The sequence below is a fragment of the Mus pahari genome, chromosome 2 (genome assembly GCF_900095145.1).
Source record: "Mus pahari chromosome 2, PAHARI_EIJ_v1.1, whole genome shotgun sequence".
Lineage (NCBI taxonomy): Eukaryota > Metazoa > Chordata > Mammalia > Rodentia > Muridae > Mus > Mus pahari.
The window spans coordinates 108,683,090-108,699,343 of record NC_034591.1 but is presented as its reverse complement, the minus strand read 5'-3'; the positions used below and the strand labels follow the sequence as shown (position 1 = coordinate 108,699,343).

At 51.7% G+C, this 16,254-nt stretch overlaps 1 protein-coding gene across 5 annotated transcripts in view; it reads left to right on the top strand.

Annotated features, from left to right (window-relative positions):
• Grip2 (glutamate receptor interacting protein 2) overlaps positions 1 to 15,667 on the top strand; it is a 44,415-nt gene extending 28,748 nt beyond the window's left edge. For 2 of the 5 annotated variants that reach the window (XM_029535375.1, XM_021190770.2), the window contains exons 14-24: positions 64 to 144; positions 389 to 455; positions 546 to 691; positions 1,771 to 1,915; positions 3,782 to 3,921; positions 4,418 to 4,597; positions 5,308 to 5,479; positions 6,569 to 6,674; positions 11,876 to 12,019; positions 12,411 to 12,557; positions 13,574 to 15,658. In XM_029535375.1, coding sequence (XP_029391235.1) covers positions 64 to 144; positions 389 to 455; positions 546 to 691; positions 1,771 to 1,915; positions 3,782 to 3,921; positions 4,418 to 4,597; positions 5,308 to 5,479; positions 6,569 to 6,674; positions 11,876 to 12,019; positions 12,411 to 12,557; positions 13,574 to 13,732 — 1,487 coding nt within the window. In that variant the 3' untranslated portion in view covers positions 13,733 to 15,658. Of the gene's footprint in view, positions 1 to 63; positions 145 to 388; positions 456 to 545; positions 692 to 1,770; positions 1,916 to 3,781; positions 3,922 to 4,417; positions 4,598 to 5,307; positions 5,480 to 6,289; positions 6,675 to 11,875; positions 12,020 to 12,410; positions 12,558 to 12,974; positions 13,121 to 13,573 lie in introns of those variants that run through there. The other 3 variants (XM_021190769.1, XM_029535374.1, XM_029535376.1) reach the window with 3 other exon arrangements.
• The last annotated feature ends 587 nt before the right edge of the window (positions 15,668 to 16,254 follow it).

Below are 16,254 nucleotides of genomic sequence, written 5' to 3'. Positions count from 1 at the left end.
TGCTAGATGCAGCTCTCCAAGCTCTCCTGGAGCCTTGAGTCACCCGGGGCTGTTGGTTTACAGAGTCTGTCATCCCAAGCAGTGGGACCTTCCACGTGAAGTTACCCAAAAGGCGCGGTGTGGAGCTGGGCATCACCATTAGCTGTAAGTCCCCCTCGTTGCTCTACCTGCTTCTTCTCATTACATCTCCACAATGGGACGCAGACCCATTTTATAGAAGGAAAACTGATGCACATAGAGGTGAGCTGATTTGCTCATAATGCCCCCTCCACCCCCAAGTCAGGAAGAAATGGGACCAGGAGCCAGTAGTGTCTGCCCTCTCCTGACCCCACCTTAAGCGGGGCCCTTGAAAATTATCTTCACAGCCTGTCTCCCCTGCCCCCCACAGCGGCCAGCAGAAAGCGAGGGGAACCCCTGATCATCTCCGACATCAAGAAAGGCAGCGTGGCACACAGGTGGGGTGCCACACGGGCAGGGGTGTGGCCATAGGGGTGGGGCAGTGTTCATCTGCACGTAGCTCCTCCATCCCCACCCCACTCATGCAGGACTGGCACCCTCGAGCCAGGCGACAAGCTGCTGGCCATTGACAATATCCGCCTGGACCACTGTCCCATGGAGGATGCCGTGCAGATCCTGCGTCAGTGTGAGGACCTGGTGAAGCTGAAGATCCGGAAAGATGAGGACAACTCAGGTATGTGCTTACGAGACCGTGCCCAGTGGCCAGCTGCTGGGGGAGGCTGGAGGACATGTGCAGAAATCCCTGCTTCCCACATCCCCACCCCCACCCCACTCCGATTCAGGGTCCTTGAGAGCCACTACAAGACTCCCCAGAGTGTGCGATGTTAGCAGGATATCTGATATCTGAGCAGCTGGTGGGTACCCCTCTTACAAGCTGCAGGGCTGGCCCTGGCACAACAGAGGCAGGCCTGAACTGGTGAGCTGGGAAGGAGAGAAGAAAGAGTCAGAGGGGGTGGCAAGAGGCATAGTAGTAAGCGGAGTGTGAACCCCATAGTCAGAGAGTCTGTAGCCCTCCCTCTGGAGGAGAAGCCACTGGAGGCCAGCTGCCTTCATTCCTCCCTTCCCCTTCCCCCTTGTCTCCTGTCCTTTTTTCATTGTCCTTTCTTTCCTGATTTAAAATTTTTGTTTAATTTATTTGGCTTTCATGTGTATGGGTATTTTGCCTGCATGTATGTCATTGTATCGCGTGCATGCCAGGTGCCCAGGGAGACCAGAAGAAGGAGTCAGATCCCCTGGAAGTGGAGTTACAGATGGTTGTAAGCAGACATGTGAATACTGGGAATTGAACCCTGGTCCTCTGGAAGAGCAGCCAGTGCTCTTAACTCCTAAGCCATCTCTCCAGCCCCTCCTTTCATTTCCTCCTCCTCTCCTCCTCTCTCCTTTTTTAGCCTTCACTTTTCCTTCCTCCCTTCTTCCTCCCTCCCTTCTCTCTCGCTTCTCTTTGCTGTAAATCTTGAGTTGCCGTGGGTGGCATGTGAAATCTGTTTTCAAATCTTGGTTCCATATTCCTGTGATTGTTGTTTGTTTGTGTGTGTTTGTTTGTTTGTGTTTTGTTGTGTTTTTCCTTCCCTTCATGGCATCTGGGCAACGGGCTGGGAGCCTGAGGTGGCCTCCGGGTCCCCAGGTTGTACCCCAGAAGACCTGAGCAGGTGTGTTTGAGGGTTCGAAGAGGTCACTGGTGTGTGAAGAGTGCTGAGGCTGGGGAGTGCTGCAGCTCACCCCCTCACCCTCAGGCCGCCTGTCCACTTGCAGATGAGCAGGAGAGCTCCGGCGCGGTCAGCTACACAGTGGAACTGAAGCGCTATGGCGGACCACTGGGCATCACCATCTCCGGTACAGAGGAACCTTTTGACCCCATCATTATCTCTGGCCTCACCAAGCGGGGTCTGGCCGAAAGGTAAATCAGGACTCACTGGGGACACAGGGAAGGCCTGGGGACCCTCAGGGAGCAGAAGGTGGACCATGGGACCACACAATCTAAATTTTTTTTTAACTTCTCCAGCATTGAACAACTCAAGGATGATCACTTTCTCTCTGAATACCCACTCCCCATCCTTAACATGAATGAATTTTGGTCCAGCCCAGCAGCCAGGGTAGAGAAAATGAGGGCACTGGGGGGGGGGGGGCGGAGGTTTGGGGGGAAGGGACCACAGCTAAAGGATCCAGCCAGGGCAAGGCAGCTCACCTTCAGCTTCCTCCCAGAGTGGCTGCCCTTAACAGTTACCGCTGTGAGGACTCTGTGTGTCTGAATATCAGGGGTAGTGTCCCATTGCTTGAACCCCACACTGAAGCTTATCCTGGACCCTGAGGCTGCTGGACTGCCACCTACTCAGAGTGTCTCTGGGGCTGTCCCAGGGAAGGAGCCCTGAGAGGAAGGCATCCTGACTGCCCCTAGGTTGTGTGGACCAAGGTGGGTGAGTCCCAGCTTCTGTATCAGCAGTGCAAGGAGTCAGGAGTACCAGAAGGTACTGCACTGCAGGGCAAGGCTTGAGCACCCAGCATGGATGCCTAGCCAGGGTCCAGACTCAGGCTGGGCTGCTCCTGGAGCACCCTCTGCTGGACTCTAGAGAGAATGCAGGGGTCTGGTGGGCCATGCCGGCTCCAGAGAGCTGGCGCCATGGGTGGTTCTTCACAGCCCTTCCCGTTAGCAGGGCAGCATAGCCCAGAACAACTGCAGTGTGGTCGGACTCGCACTCCAAACTGGCTTTCTAGCGGCCACATTCAAAAAGTTAACTGAGAATAAACGACTCTTAGATGCATATGCATTCTAACATGTAATCAGTATGCATGTTCTAAAGTTAACATGCAAAGCAATGGGTTTTGTCATGATATTTTCATATGTATATGCCACCGTTACACTTGGTTCCTACTCCTCTCCCGACTCCACAGCCACCCCCTGTCCCTCGGCCCCCCTTTTTCTGACTCCCTTTCCTTCCCTTAAATATCCCCACTCTTGTTCAGGTCTCAAGTATCCATCCATTAGCCTATATTTTTCTGTTTCCCTGTTCCCTTAAATCTGATCTTTATCTTATCATCTTTGCAACCCCTCCCTATACATAATATTAAATCTAGCTTCCACATAAGAGAGAGAGAGATTTGTCTGATTCTGGCTTATTTTGTTCAACTTGATTACTTCCATCTATTTTCCTCCAAATTTCTCTTTTCTTTTTGGGTACATGACAAAGAGTGGTTGTCCTAACACCCCCTAGGTAGACCAGGCTGAGCTTAAACTCATAGAAATCTGCCTGCCTCTGCCACCCAAGTGCTGGGATTCAAGGTGCATGCCACCATGTTAAGCATCTATTTTCAGTTTTTGGAGAGGCCTCAACAGTGACTATCTTAGAGAGCTCCAGCCCAGCCTGTGCTACATAGCAAGACCTGTCTCAGAACAAACAAGGGGGAAGAGAGTGACCCTGAGTTGAATCAGCAGAGGTATAAAGCCTAGAGTCCCGAGGAGACTTGCCCCATTGAAGTTCTGAGGCTGGCATGGATCCCTCACCCCTCTTTCTCTCTCCTCCCTCCCTTACTCCTTCTCTTCCCGCCCCTCTGAGACAGGACCTTATGATCTGCCGTCCCCCGGTCTCTGGAACACTGGGAATACCAGAGCGAACCCACTATGCCTGACTTTGCTTTCTTCTACTGCACAGCTGGGGCCAGCCAGGCCCATGCCTTGGGGCCTCTGCGGGGTATTTAAAGGCAAGACCCACACCCTCTGCGGCCCTGAGCATCTGGGTCTCATTTGTGCTCTCTGTCCACTCCTCAGGACTGGTGCCATCCATGTCGGGGACCGAATACTGGCCATCAACAGCGTGAGCCTCAAGGGCCGGCCCCTGAGTGAGGCCATCCACCTTCTGCAGGTGGCCGGGGAGACTGTCACACTGAAGATCAAGAAGCAGCTGGACCGTAAGCCTTGCCCCTTCCTGGGGACTTCTGACCTACGGGGGAAGGGCAGTCATGGGTCAGGTTGTGTGCTACCAATCCAGAGAGGGGATGGGGGGGTCCCTGGAGCAGCTGAGGAGGACGCTTAGAGAGAGGAGAGTTGTACCTTGGTGGCACAGGGCAGGATCGGGTACATTCTGGCTCCAAACCATGTTCCTCATCAGTCCCTGTCTCTTCGGGTTCCCACATATTCCTGTGTCCTGTAGGTGCTACCGTTTACCTGAATCTTGGGGGTCTTGTTTTCATCTGGGCTTCATTGCTGTTCACAAGATGACCTATTGCTAACCCTCACAAGCCTCAGTTTCCCCATCTGTGGGATTTACTTACTTACTAGCATGCCCTACCCATATGGCAGCGGCCAGATTGTCAAGCACCTGGATGTTCACAGAAATGGGGGAAGATGGGGCTCTCAGGAACTCTGTGTCTCTGAGGTCACAGGCGATACCCCTTCTCTTTCCAGGTCCCCTTCTCCCCCGCCAGTCAGGCAGCCTCAGTGAGGCCAGTGATGTGGATGAGGATCCCCCTGAGGCCCTCCAGGGAGGCTTGCTGACAACCCGCTTCTCACCCGCTCTACCCAGCGTGGACAGTGCTGTGGAGTCCTGGGGCAGCTCTGCCACAGACAGTGGCTTTGGGGGCACAGGTAACAAAGCAGGGGCCTTGGGCAAGCTACTGCCTGCTCTTCCTCAGACCTCCTCTCCCTGTCAGCCTTTTCCTTCTGAGAGGGTTCCTGAGGGCATCCTGACTAACTCCATCCTTCACCTGCCCCTCAGTCCTGTCTTTCCTCTCGCGAGCTGGGGACAGAGCTGCTCTTCCTTCTGCTGTCTCTCTCCTTATCCCCATGCCTTGCACACAGTGGGTCTTAAGACATGTGTTGCACCTAGATGACGACTGCCTTGCTCATGTGGCTAAGGCCCACACTGGTGCTGCCCTCTGGCTTGTGGTTGAGGCTCAGGGAATTAGCTTAGAAGCCTCTATGGGTTCTTGGTGGATTGGCACTCCGGTTCTCAGTTAGGGCCTTTGACTCTCTCTCCATGTGGGTCCGTACCCCAAGCTCTAGGCAGTATCTCCTGGCTCGTCCTGGGGCTCCTCAGGTAGATCTGGGTCCAATCAGAAACTCCCTCCCTTTTAAAGAGGCCCTTTACCAGGCCTGCCTGTGGAACTGACCGTGGTCCTGGAACCTCACGTTGCCTGATGGAGATGTTCCTAGGGCTTGCTAGGGACTCCTGGGACTCAGTGGTCACTTTGGCCCGAGAAAAACACAGATATGCCCACTGGCATCCAGTTGCTGGGAATGAGGGAGGGCAAGACAAGGACAGAGAGAAGACCCACGTCCCTCTCTCCACCCGCCAGGGTCCTACACTCCACAGGTGGCAGTCCGGAGTGTGACTCCCCATGAGTGGCGTCCCAGCAGACCGAAGAGTAGCCCCCCACCCCTTGAGCCCCGGAAGACGAGCTACATACCGGGTCCCTCTGATGAAAGCTTCCCAGAGGAGGAAGAGGGGGACTGGGAGCCACCAATAAGGTCTGTGGTGGGAACACTTGTGGGGCTGGCCGGGGTGGGAGGGGTAGCCAGAAGGTCGAGACACCAGGACTGCAGGAGTTAGGAGGACAAAAGAGCCTTCCTGGCCTGAGGAACGGATCTGGGCCAAGTGTATCTGAAAAGAATGCACTGTGGAAAGATAGCAGCAGATGTGTTCTAGTTGGGCAGCCACCTGACTTGTTCATCCTGGCTTTGTGAATAGCTGTCTTCAGAAATACAACACCAGACTCAGAAATTGAACCCAGACCCCCCTCCTCAGACCGGGTTACGTGAAGCATGACTCCCAGTTCACAACTGCCAGCCCGGGGTTATGCATGTTGCATGGATGTAACTGGGCCCATACAGCAGCCAGCTCCCACAGAGTGGGGTCCCCACAAGAAACACCTGCACCTCCTCTGCCCTGGACTTACCCCTCTACTCTGTGCTGCGCTCTTCTCCTTAAATGCATAGCTAGGCCTTTGAGAAGTGAAGACTTGCAAAGCACAGCATGACTAAGGATTCTGAGAGCTAGCAGAGCGGCACAAAGACTGTTGCTGTGCATCCTGTAAGCTTGGTGTTGGCTACTGGTGGGCCACACAGTGTGGACTAGCCAGATGGGTACTGCCCACCCCTCCCCAGCACAAATATCCCATCTTCTCCATCCATCTGTGTCCTGGCTGGTTCTGGCTCTGTCCTGTCACTGTCCTGTGGTACCATGTGTCTGGGTGGGAACAGGGACTGTCTTCTGGGGCTATCCCATGGATCTTTCTGTCTGTGTCTTTCTTCTATCTGTCCGTCTGTCTTTCTTCCCAGGCATCCTGTGTCACCGCTCTCCACCCCGTCTCATCTGCCCCTGTTCTAATTGGCCACCAACAGTCTCGGTCGCCCCTAACTGCGTCTCCCCCACCCCATTCTGTGTCACCAACCACTGCCCTGGGGCCCCAGCACTGCCACCGAGGACACCCGCCTGCCTGCCTGCCTGTCCTATGGCCCCCGGAGCCCAGCACTGGGCCCTGGGCAACGAAGACTCCTCAGGCCCAGCCTACCCACCCTCCCACCTGCCAGGAGTTGACGCTGTGGTTCCTGTTGCAGCCCAGCCCCCGGCCCCGCCCGAGAGGAGGGTTTCTGGAGAGTGCTTGGAGAGGCCCTTGAAGACCTGGAGTCCTGTGGTCAGTCTGAACTGCTAAGGCAGCTGGAGGTACTGTCACCCGGCCAAGGGGGCTCTGGGGACATCCTGTCTAGACACACTGGAGGGCTGGGGAAGGCCAGCATCGATGGGTTCATGCTCGTGTGTCACCTGCGGATGTGTAGTACCTATATGTCTTGTTGCTGTGACAAATTACCTGACAAAAGTCACTTTACAAAGGAAGGGTTGGGGCTGGAGATGACACAGTGGTTAAAGCACTTATTTGGGTCCTGAGAAACCAGGGTGAGCATGGCACCTGCCTGCAAATTCTGGCCTAGCCATTATGGATGAGCTCTGGGGTTGATTGATTGAGGGAGAGACCCTTCAATAAATGAGATGGAAGAGCAGTCGGGGGTAAGTCTGGACAGCAACCTTGGGCTCCACGTGCACTCAGACATACATGCCTGTGCACCCCCATACATGCACACACCCCCATACAAATATGCAGGTCATGGCCAGGAAGTCACAGCAGCGGGAGTTTGGGCTTGCTGGTCGCTGCACCTGCAGTGAGGAAGCAGAGACCCGAAGGCTGTGCTTACCTCTTGTCTTAGTTCGGGCTTTACTGCTGTGAACAGACACCATGACCAAGGCAAGTCTTATAAAAACAACATTTAATTGGGACTGGCTTACAGGTTCAGAGGTTCAGTCCATTATCATCAAGGTGGGAGCATGGCAGTGTCTAGGCAGGCATGGCACAGGCAGAGCTGAGAGTTCTATGTCTTCATCCAAAGGCTCCTAGTGGAAGACTGATTTCCAGGCAACTAGGGTGAGGATCTTATGCACAAACCCACAGTGACACACCTACTCTAATCAGGTCACACCTATTCCAACAAGGCCACACCTCCAAATGGTGCCACTCCCTGGTCCAAGAATATACAAACCATCTCACCTCTATTTTTGCTTTGATTCATTCCAGATCTCCAGCCTGTGGGTCGATGCCACCCACATTCAGAGTGTGTCTTCCCGCCTCACGTAACCCACTTTAATGCACAGGTCCACAAGTGTTTCTCTGGCTGGCTCTGAACCCTGGCAGGTTACCTTAGATCAGCACTAATGATTCCAGAGTATGTAAAGCCGTCTTTACACACAGATGGGTGTAAAGGACATGCACACACAAACAGAGTGTCTTCAGGAAGTCTGAGTGTGTGCATGGAGGTGCCCTGAGGCCATCCTGCTGTTTTTGTGAATGTGCTCATGTGACAAGGGTGAAAAGGAGCCACAGACCAGCTGTGGATGAGGCTGCCATTACTCACATGTGGGGCAGGGGTGTGGACAAGTCCATTCTGAGTTCAGTTTGGGGAGCAATGGAAAGCTCTGCTTCATCTGTACTACCATTCCACTCCTACCCCTACCCCTACCCCTACCCCATTTTTTCTACCATTGTGGATTGGTACCATATCTCCTTTCATCAGCTTTGCCAATTACCACCAGGCTAACAAACAAACAAACAAATCTGTTTTAATTTTTCCATCTCTTCCAATTGTTTTGTCTTGCTCATTTTGACATTCATTTTCTTAGACCTCCCCCCTCTCTCTCTCGTGTGTGTGTGTGTGTGTGTGTGTGTGTGTGTGTGTGTGTGTGTGTGTAAAGATGCCTGCCCTGGTTTCTTTGCTGTTTAATCTCTAATCTTCTTTCTTCATACAATACATTTTTAAAGCTATGAGTTGACCTGCAGGCGCTGATTTGACTGCACCCTACCAGTTTTGTTTGTGGGAGTTTTGTCTACTTGGTATCTAATATTTTAATGTTTTCCACTGTCATGTTGATTTAAACCCTTGAAATCTACACAAACGAAGGCTGGGGTTGTGCTAGTCACGGTTTCTGTTGCTGTGATAAACACCATGACCAAAAGCAACTCGAAGGTGGGGGTTTCTTTCATCTGACTCTTCCACATCACATATAGTACACTGTCCAGGGGAGTCAGGGCAGGAACCCAGGGCAGGAGCCTGGAGGCAGGAGCTGATGGAGAGGCCATGGAGGAGCTCTGCTTGTTCCTCATGGCTTGCCTAGCTGGCTTTGTTACAGCCCAGGACCATCTACCCAAGGATGGCACCTTCCATGGTGAGCTGGGACCTCTCATAACAATCACCATCAAGAAAATGTCCGTAGGCTTGTCCACTGCCCAGTCAGATGGGGACATTTTCTCAACCAAAGCGCCATCTTCTCACATGACTCAAACTTGTGGCAGTACAGGGGTTTTAACTAGTTGCTTTCTTTAATCTATCTTCCACTGCACCAAGCCTCTCCTTGGCTGTATTTATTCCAATATTTAATTTACTTCCTAGAAATTATGTTTCAATTTCTACATCTTTTATTTTCCTAACACCTCCCTCAGCTTTTCACATCTCCAGGTTTTTCTTTCTTAACATCTTTTGACTTTTTAGCTTCTTACTTTTTTGTATTTTTTAGATAGAGTTAAAGTTTCTCTGGCATTTTCCAGTGGTTCCATCCCCGAGGGTGCAAGTTCTCCTATCTGTTGTGTTAACGGTTAGTGTGGGCTCACCTATCTGTTATCTCTACCGCCATGGTTCAGGTTCACCTATCTGCTGGGTCTATGCTCAAGTTGGCAATTCAACTTCATTGTTGAAGCTACTTTAGCTACAGTTGCCCAAGGACTCTGTGCTCTGTGGTACTGGAGAGTCTCTGAGCTATCAAGGCTTTGAACTTCACGAGTTTCAAAGGTTTGGAACATTACGTTCTCAGCTCGATGTTTCTTCAATACTGAGGAAGGTTTAGCTCCACATTCATGAAGAGGTAAAGTCATCACAAGTCTCCCCCGCCCCCCAAGCCCAGCCGTGGTGCTGCATGTGCTGGCAAACAGACCCTTTTTTTTGGTCCTACCCAGCAGTGAGATGACACATCAATTTCCTGCTTTGAGTCATCAATTTTTCCCTGGGCGATACCCAGCTGCTAACATACATTTTAGATCTATTATCTTCCTCTTCCTCGGGTTTCTGAATTCCATAAATAAACGGAAATAAATAAATAAATCCCTTTTACTCATACCTGTCTTCAAACAAATGTTTAAGTTCATCTAAGTTTCTCTGTGGCTGGATGGAAATGGGAGTTAACCTCTATTGGCTCAGTCTGTGTATTACCTGGATGTTCTAAGGATCCAAGAACTAGGGTGTGTGTGTGTGGGGGGGTGTGGTGTGGTGTGGTGTGTGTGTGCACGTGTGTATTGTGTGTGTATGTGTGCATGCTCGTGTGGTATTGTGTGTGTACATGTGTGTATTGTGTGTGTGCATGTGTGTGTGTTCATGTGCATGTATGTGTGCATGTGTGTCTCTGTGTGTGTGTGTCTGTGTCTAAGTGTGTGAGGGGGTAGAGGATAAGCCCTTGCATTCGTTGCCAGAAGTTGGGAAACTTCATCAATTGCTCTCCACCTTGTTTTTTCTTAAATATTTGTTTACTTGCCAGGCATGGGGGTGCATACCTTTAATCCTGGCACTTGGAAGGCAGAGGCAGGCTGATCCCTGAGTTTGAGGCCAACCTGATCTACAGAATGAGTTCCAAGAGAGCCAGGGCTACACAGAGAAACCCTGTCTCAAAAACTCACAAAAACAAACAAACAAGATTTGTTTATTTTTATGTGTATGAGTGTTTTACCTGTGTGTGTGTGTGTGTGTGTGTGTGTGTGTGTGTGTGTGTGTACCTGCACATGCTTGCATGCCCTGCATGTATGTAGCTCCCACAGAGGCCAGAAAAACGCATCAGAATCTCTGTAACTGAAGTTGCATAGGTTGTGAATGCCCTGGGGATGCTGGGAACTGAATCCAGGTCTTCAAGAACAGTCAGTACTCTTAACCACTGAGCCATCTCTCCAACCCTACCACCTTCTAGTTAGAGGTAGGGTCTCTTACTGAACCTGGGGCTTACAATTTTGGTTAGACTATCTGGCCAGTGAGCCCCAGGGGTCAGCATTCCCATCTCCCTTGTAGCTGTAGAATTATAGGGCTTTATCTTTACACAGGTTCTTGGGGCCTTGGGTTCTTGGTTCCTCAGGCTTGTGCAAACACTTTCCCCATTGAGCTACCTCTAAGGACTTGTGTCCCAAGGTGTCAAGTCCTGGCCTTTCCTAGTGGACCCTAGCTCTCCAGGAGGTGAGAACTAGTAAGAGATGTTCGAAAGGCACCTGCATCCACTCCACCCAGGTTCTCCCCCTGGGACCTCCCTCCTCCTCTCCTTCCTGACAGTTCTGCTGGCCCTAAGACAGTTGCTTTCTTAGTCTCCCTTGCTCTTGGAATATCATCAGTGCCAGGCAGAGCTATACACCAGAGTGGAAACTCAGATGCCATGATGGGCATGGAGAGAAATGTCTAGACTAGGGAGGAGGTACCTGTGTGCCCAGGAAGCTGAGGATCACAATGGAAGAGGCTCACCCTCCTACTTTGGCACCTCTGTATCCCCTATGCATGTGATCTGTGGATGTCCCTTTCTGAATGTGATGTTTTTAGCTCACACTCACATACTGGGCCCTTCTGACTCCACCCAATGCCCCAGCCCATCCCACAACCCTATTCCTTTCTCATCTCCATCTTTGTCCAGATGACCCTTCCTTTGACTTTTGCTCGGCAACTCCATGCCCCCACCATGTCCTTCCTGGCCACCATTCCTACCTAAATACACACATCTGTTCCTGTTACCTTCAATTGTTTGCTCCAGAGTTACCCTGTTGTCACCGTGGGATAAAAAGTTACATACTTACTATAAGCTGTAAGGCCCTTACCCTCCAGGCTTTCCCATGGTTTATCTTTGCCGTGTCCCCTCTGCCAGGGGCACTCTTGACTTCCCTTCCTGTTCTTTGAGATATTGGCTTTGGAGGCATCACTGACTTTTCTCTCTGTCCTAGACTCTCACTTCCCGTGTGCCTTGCTGATATGAGCTGAGGCACAGAACCCTCACTGTGGAGTCAGCCTGAGTTCAGATTCTCTCACTAAACCTATTTGTCTTTAAAAACAGAAGTGGCTCAACACTACAGAACAGGAGAACACTTAAACTTGTAATTGCTGAGAACTGAGCCTAACACAGAGCAGATGCTAATCTGTCACTGACCCCGCAGGGGCTCTCATTCTGATCCTGTGATTGGTCAAGGACCCTGAGGACAGGGACCTCATTCCCACCCACTGGGCTCACCCTGTGACTGAGCACCTACCTGACAGAGCCAGATGGAGGAAGTATACCGCATCTGACTGACAACCATGTCCCCACAGGCTTCCATCATGACAGGCACTGTACAGTCCGTGGCTGTGGATGGCGGGCCTGGCTCTCGACCCTGGCGCCGGAGCCGGGAGGTCCGAACATCCCCTGAAGACCTGAAGGAGCTGCTGCTGCCGACACCCCTGGAGATGCACAGGGTTGGTGTTGGGGGCTGCAAGAAGGCATGACGTATGGGCACTGGGGGCCTGGTATCAAGAGAGCACTTAGCATACTGTAGGCAGATGACAGATATCTCCTTCCCGCACTACTTGCATCTCTTGCTCCCATGTGTAACCAAGACATCAGGGTACATACCAAGTCCAGGGTTTTGCCCACGGTAATGAAAACACAGTGATCTCTTGCTCCTCATTCTAAGAGACCCCTTAGGTCTGGGATCTGCAAGCTGCACATGGCAAGGTGAATGTCATAAGGCACAGGAGGCTCAACAGCCTGCTGAGAGCAGCTTGGAGAATGGCCAGTCAGTAGACTGGCCCTTAATCCAAGGGACATAATGGGGTTTGGAGCAAAGGTCACCCCTCCTCCCCCCAGGTGACCCTGCACAAAGACCCGGTGAGGAACGACTTTGGTTTCAGCGTCTCAGATGGCCTCCTGGAGAAGGGTGTCTATGTCCACACTGTGCGCATTGACGGACCCGCTCAGCTTGGAGGCCTGCAGCCCTTTGACCGTCTCCTGCAGGTAACTCAGAGGACCCCCAAGGCCAGTGCCCTCTTCTGTAAGTGTGCATGGAAAGGCCAGTGGGATGAGTCAGGTGCAGCTGTTCACATCAGAGCTGAGAGCCCATTGGCTGTTGACTCCTCGGGTGATGGAGGGCTTAGTTAACTGTCCCTCTGAGACACATGGCCTCCTTGGGCTCCATGACATAGGAAATCACCTTGCTTTTCTGCTGTCACTCCAAAACATTATATGACAGGTCCCTTCCCAACCATTGGCCAGAACCAGTCATATGATCTAACAGAAAGGAATGCTGGGAAAGAAATATTTGGCTAACTTTGCCTCCCTAGACTTCCCTTGCTGGAGCTATTTTTGTTCCTTTATTGTATTTGTTCTAAATGCACCTAAATTTTGTTTTTTCCTATTTCTGGGTGGGTACAGGACTTCATTTCAGGAAAATCACAGTTTTGATGTTTCAATGACGAGAGAGTCCACGCTTGAGCCATTAGTGCTTGAAATCAATACATTTAAAAAAAATATTGGTGGATATATCAGGTAGGCTGGTTACAGCAAATTAGAAATATATGTTTTAGGCCCCAGATACCATCTGATGCCATCCTTAGTTTTGAGGGGTTGGTGGAAGCTAGTGGTCACTTGATCATTGAAAGGATGTGGAGCTGGAGAGATGGCTCAGCGGTTAAGAGCACCGAGTGCTCTTCCAGAGGTCCTGAGTTCAATTCCCAACAACCACATAGTGGCTTACAACCATCCGTTCTGAAGCCCTCTTCTGGTGCGTCAGAAGACAGTGACAGTGTACTCACATATATAAAATAAATAAATCTTAAAAAATAAAAAAAAGGATGTTAGGTCAAGCATAGGTGGACAAGGAATGACTTATTCAGTGGGAGCTCAAGATAAACTTCAAGCTTTGATCCTGGAATATTCCAGTCTCTCTCCAGCTCTAGCAAGTCTTATAGGTGCAGCTTTTCTCCAGAACTTTCATTCACGGGGACTCTGTCCCTCGGTTGTGCACTGTGTAGGTCAACCATGTTCGCACTCGGGACTTCGACTGCTGTCTGGCGGTACCACTCCTGGCAGAGGCTGGGGACATCCTGGAGCTGGTGGTCAGCCGTAACCCACTGGCACAGAACCGCAGGACACCAGGAGCACCAGGCCCCAGTAATCCCCAGATGCTCTGAGGTCATCATGAAGCTCGGCTGGAGGAGTGGCCCCCAGTCATCCACTTACGGTCTGCAGATTCCACATCTGTAGAGTGGCATCTTCAAGTTGGATCTCAGAGAACCCCACGAGAAAGGTGTCATCCCTGCTGCTCAGCCAGGAGAGCCCAGCTCCCTGCACAGTCATCTCAGAGCAGCAAGAGGCGTGGGGACAGCCCAGCTCAGTGTGGGAACGCTACTGAGCTGCCAGTGTTTCCCATCCTGGGAAGTGAATAAGCAGGAGGTGAACAATCCTGGTCTGTGGCAGGAGGCATTCAGCAACCCAGCTGTATAGATGGCATCCGGTGCACAGGCACCCTGTCACCAGGAAAGATATGGCACAAGAACAGTGTCCTCCCTTCTCCCAAATGGTGGTGAGAGCCTCCAGCATCCAGCGACCACACTGAGGAACCCCAATTAGGAACATCTTGGGTGCCAGAGAATGATTGCCCTTTCCTTCAAGTTGGCCGTTCAATCATTTCTGTTTCGTGGGTGATTCTGAACCCCAGAGCAGAGCTGTAGCCATCATTACCCTCCTGCGCCAAAATTAGCCCAAGGACCCATCCAGAGAAGGGCACTACTCGGGTCAAAAGGTCCAGGAGCATCCACTCACCTGCCATTCCAACAGGTACCATGGAAAATAAGGCTGAGCCACGGCTGTGCCCCTGATCCCATCCGTGGAAGAGAAGAAGAAGAAAAAGCTGAGATGGAGGGAGGTTAGCTGAAGGACGAGACAGTAGCAAGAGGGAGCAGTGTCCAGGGAGGCTACTCAAGGAAGTCCCCAGCATCCCTTAACTCCGGGTTCCCCCATCTCTGCCAAGCAGAACCCTTCCAGCTTCAAGCAAGACTCAAGACACTTTCCAGTGTTCTGGGCTGGTCTGATGATTGGCTCCGTTTGCCCAGCTCAAGGTCCCAAGGACCCAGGGGCCTCCAACCCAGGGGCCTCCAACCCTACCCCGTCACCCCTCTCTGCCCTTGAAGCTCATTGCCCAAAAGAACTCCATGTTGAAGAGGACAGACAGGGCTCTAAGAAGCCATTCTTTTCCCTGGTTCCCTTCTTGGCTGAGTAACCTTGAGTGAATCTGACAGACACAGGGCGAACTCCAGCTGCCCACTCAGACCCTTCAGCTCTCTGCGTTTCCTCAGCTTCCCCCATACCCTGCCCTTTATGATGGCCTCTCCAGGGACCCTTATGACTGGGTCCAAGTGATCCAGTGTCTCTACTTTCATGGGCACCAAATGAACTAAGACCTTCAGCTTCCAGGGCAGGCGAATGGCACAGCAGAGAGGCAACTCCTGGCCACCAGCACACCCGATGCTGTGTGTCCTTGGGCAGATGGCTCAGCCTCTCTGGATTTCTGGTGTGTGGCATGACTGACTGTACCCTGAAAGCCTCTTAGCTTGGGAAATCTGTATCCCACTTAAAGACTCCAGGTTCCGAAAATGCAACCACTCGACCACTGCCCTCCCCTCGGGCTGAGGCTCCCCCGTCCTCCCAGATGTATGCAACTAGGCCAAGCGGTGGACCTCCTGGCCGTGGCCTGAGGCCTTCTCATATGCAATATCCCCCCTGGCTTCTCACAGGGGTGTTTGCCCCACACAACATACCTAGCCCCCTCCCCAGTGAGCATCCTGCCTGCCTATGCATTTTGGGTACCTCCCCTGTGACACCCACCCCCAGAGCTGTATTTTTCTCTGGCTAAGATTAGAACATATTCCTTGTAAAGTATTTTTCTATGCGGGTTTTCTTAGGGCTCCCAGGGAGCGCCCAACACACCCATGGCACCACTGCACAGGCTGTTCCTAGTCTGTCTGGGGCCCATGTATAAATCTTTGTCCCACCAGGCATCGCAGTGACTGGGGGGAGGTTGAGTGCTATTGGGGTGATTTTGTAATAAAATTGGTTAAATGCACAAAGTAGGTAGTTTGCTTTATAAAAAATAACAGGCTGGCAAGGTTCAGCTTGTGTGTAAATCTTGTAGCCTCTCAACTTCTTTTCATTCACTCATTCATTCATTCATAAAGTGGTCCTTGGAGTTGAAGAGATGGCTCAGTGGTTAAGAACTCTTGGTTCTCTCAAAGAGGACCTGGTTCCCAGAACCCACGTGGTGCCTCACAACCATCTGTGACTCCATTCCCAGGGGACCTGATACCCTCTTTGACCCCTGTAGGCATGAGACACACATGTAATGCATAGGTACTGGCCCATTTTGGGGGCTGGAGAGATGGTTTGGTGCTCAAGGATTTACTCCTGCTCTACCAGAGAACCTGGGTTCAGTTCCCAGCACCCATATTAGGCATAAAGATCAGTTGAAGACATCACCTACTGGAACAGAGATTGGCCAAGCTGAGGAGAGCTGCAGCCCAAACAGGGCTTCTCTGAAGGGGTGATAGATAATTAGGACAGAAGGAAGCCTGCACAGACCTAGAAGAAGTGTCCCAGGCAGGGGGGCGGAGCCTCAAGTGCAAAGCACCCATGGTATAAATGAGTCTGGCAGGTCCTA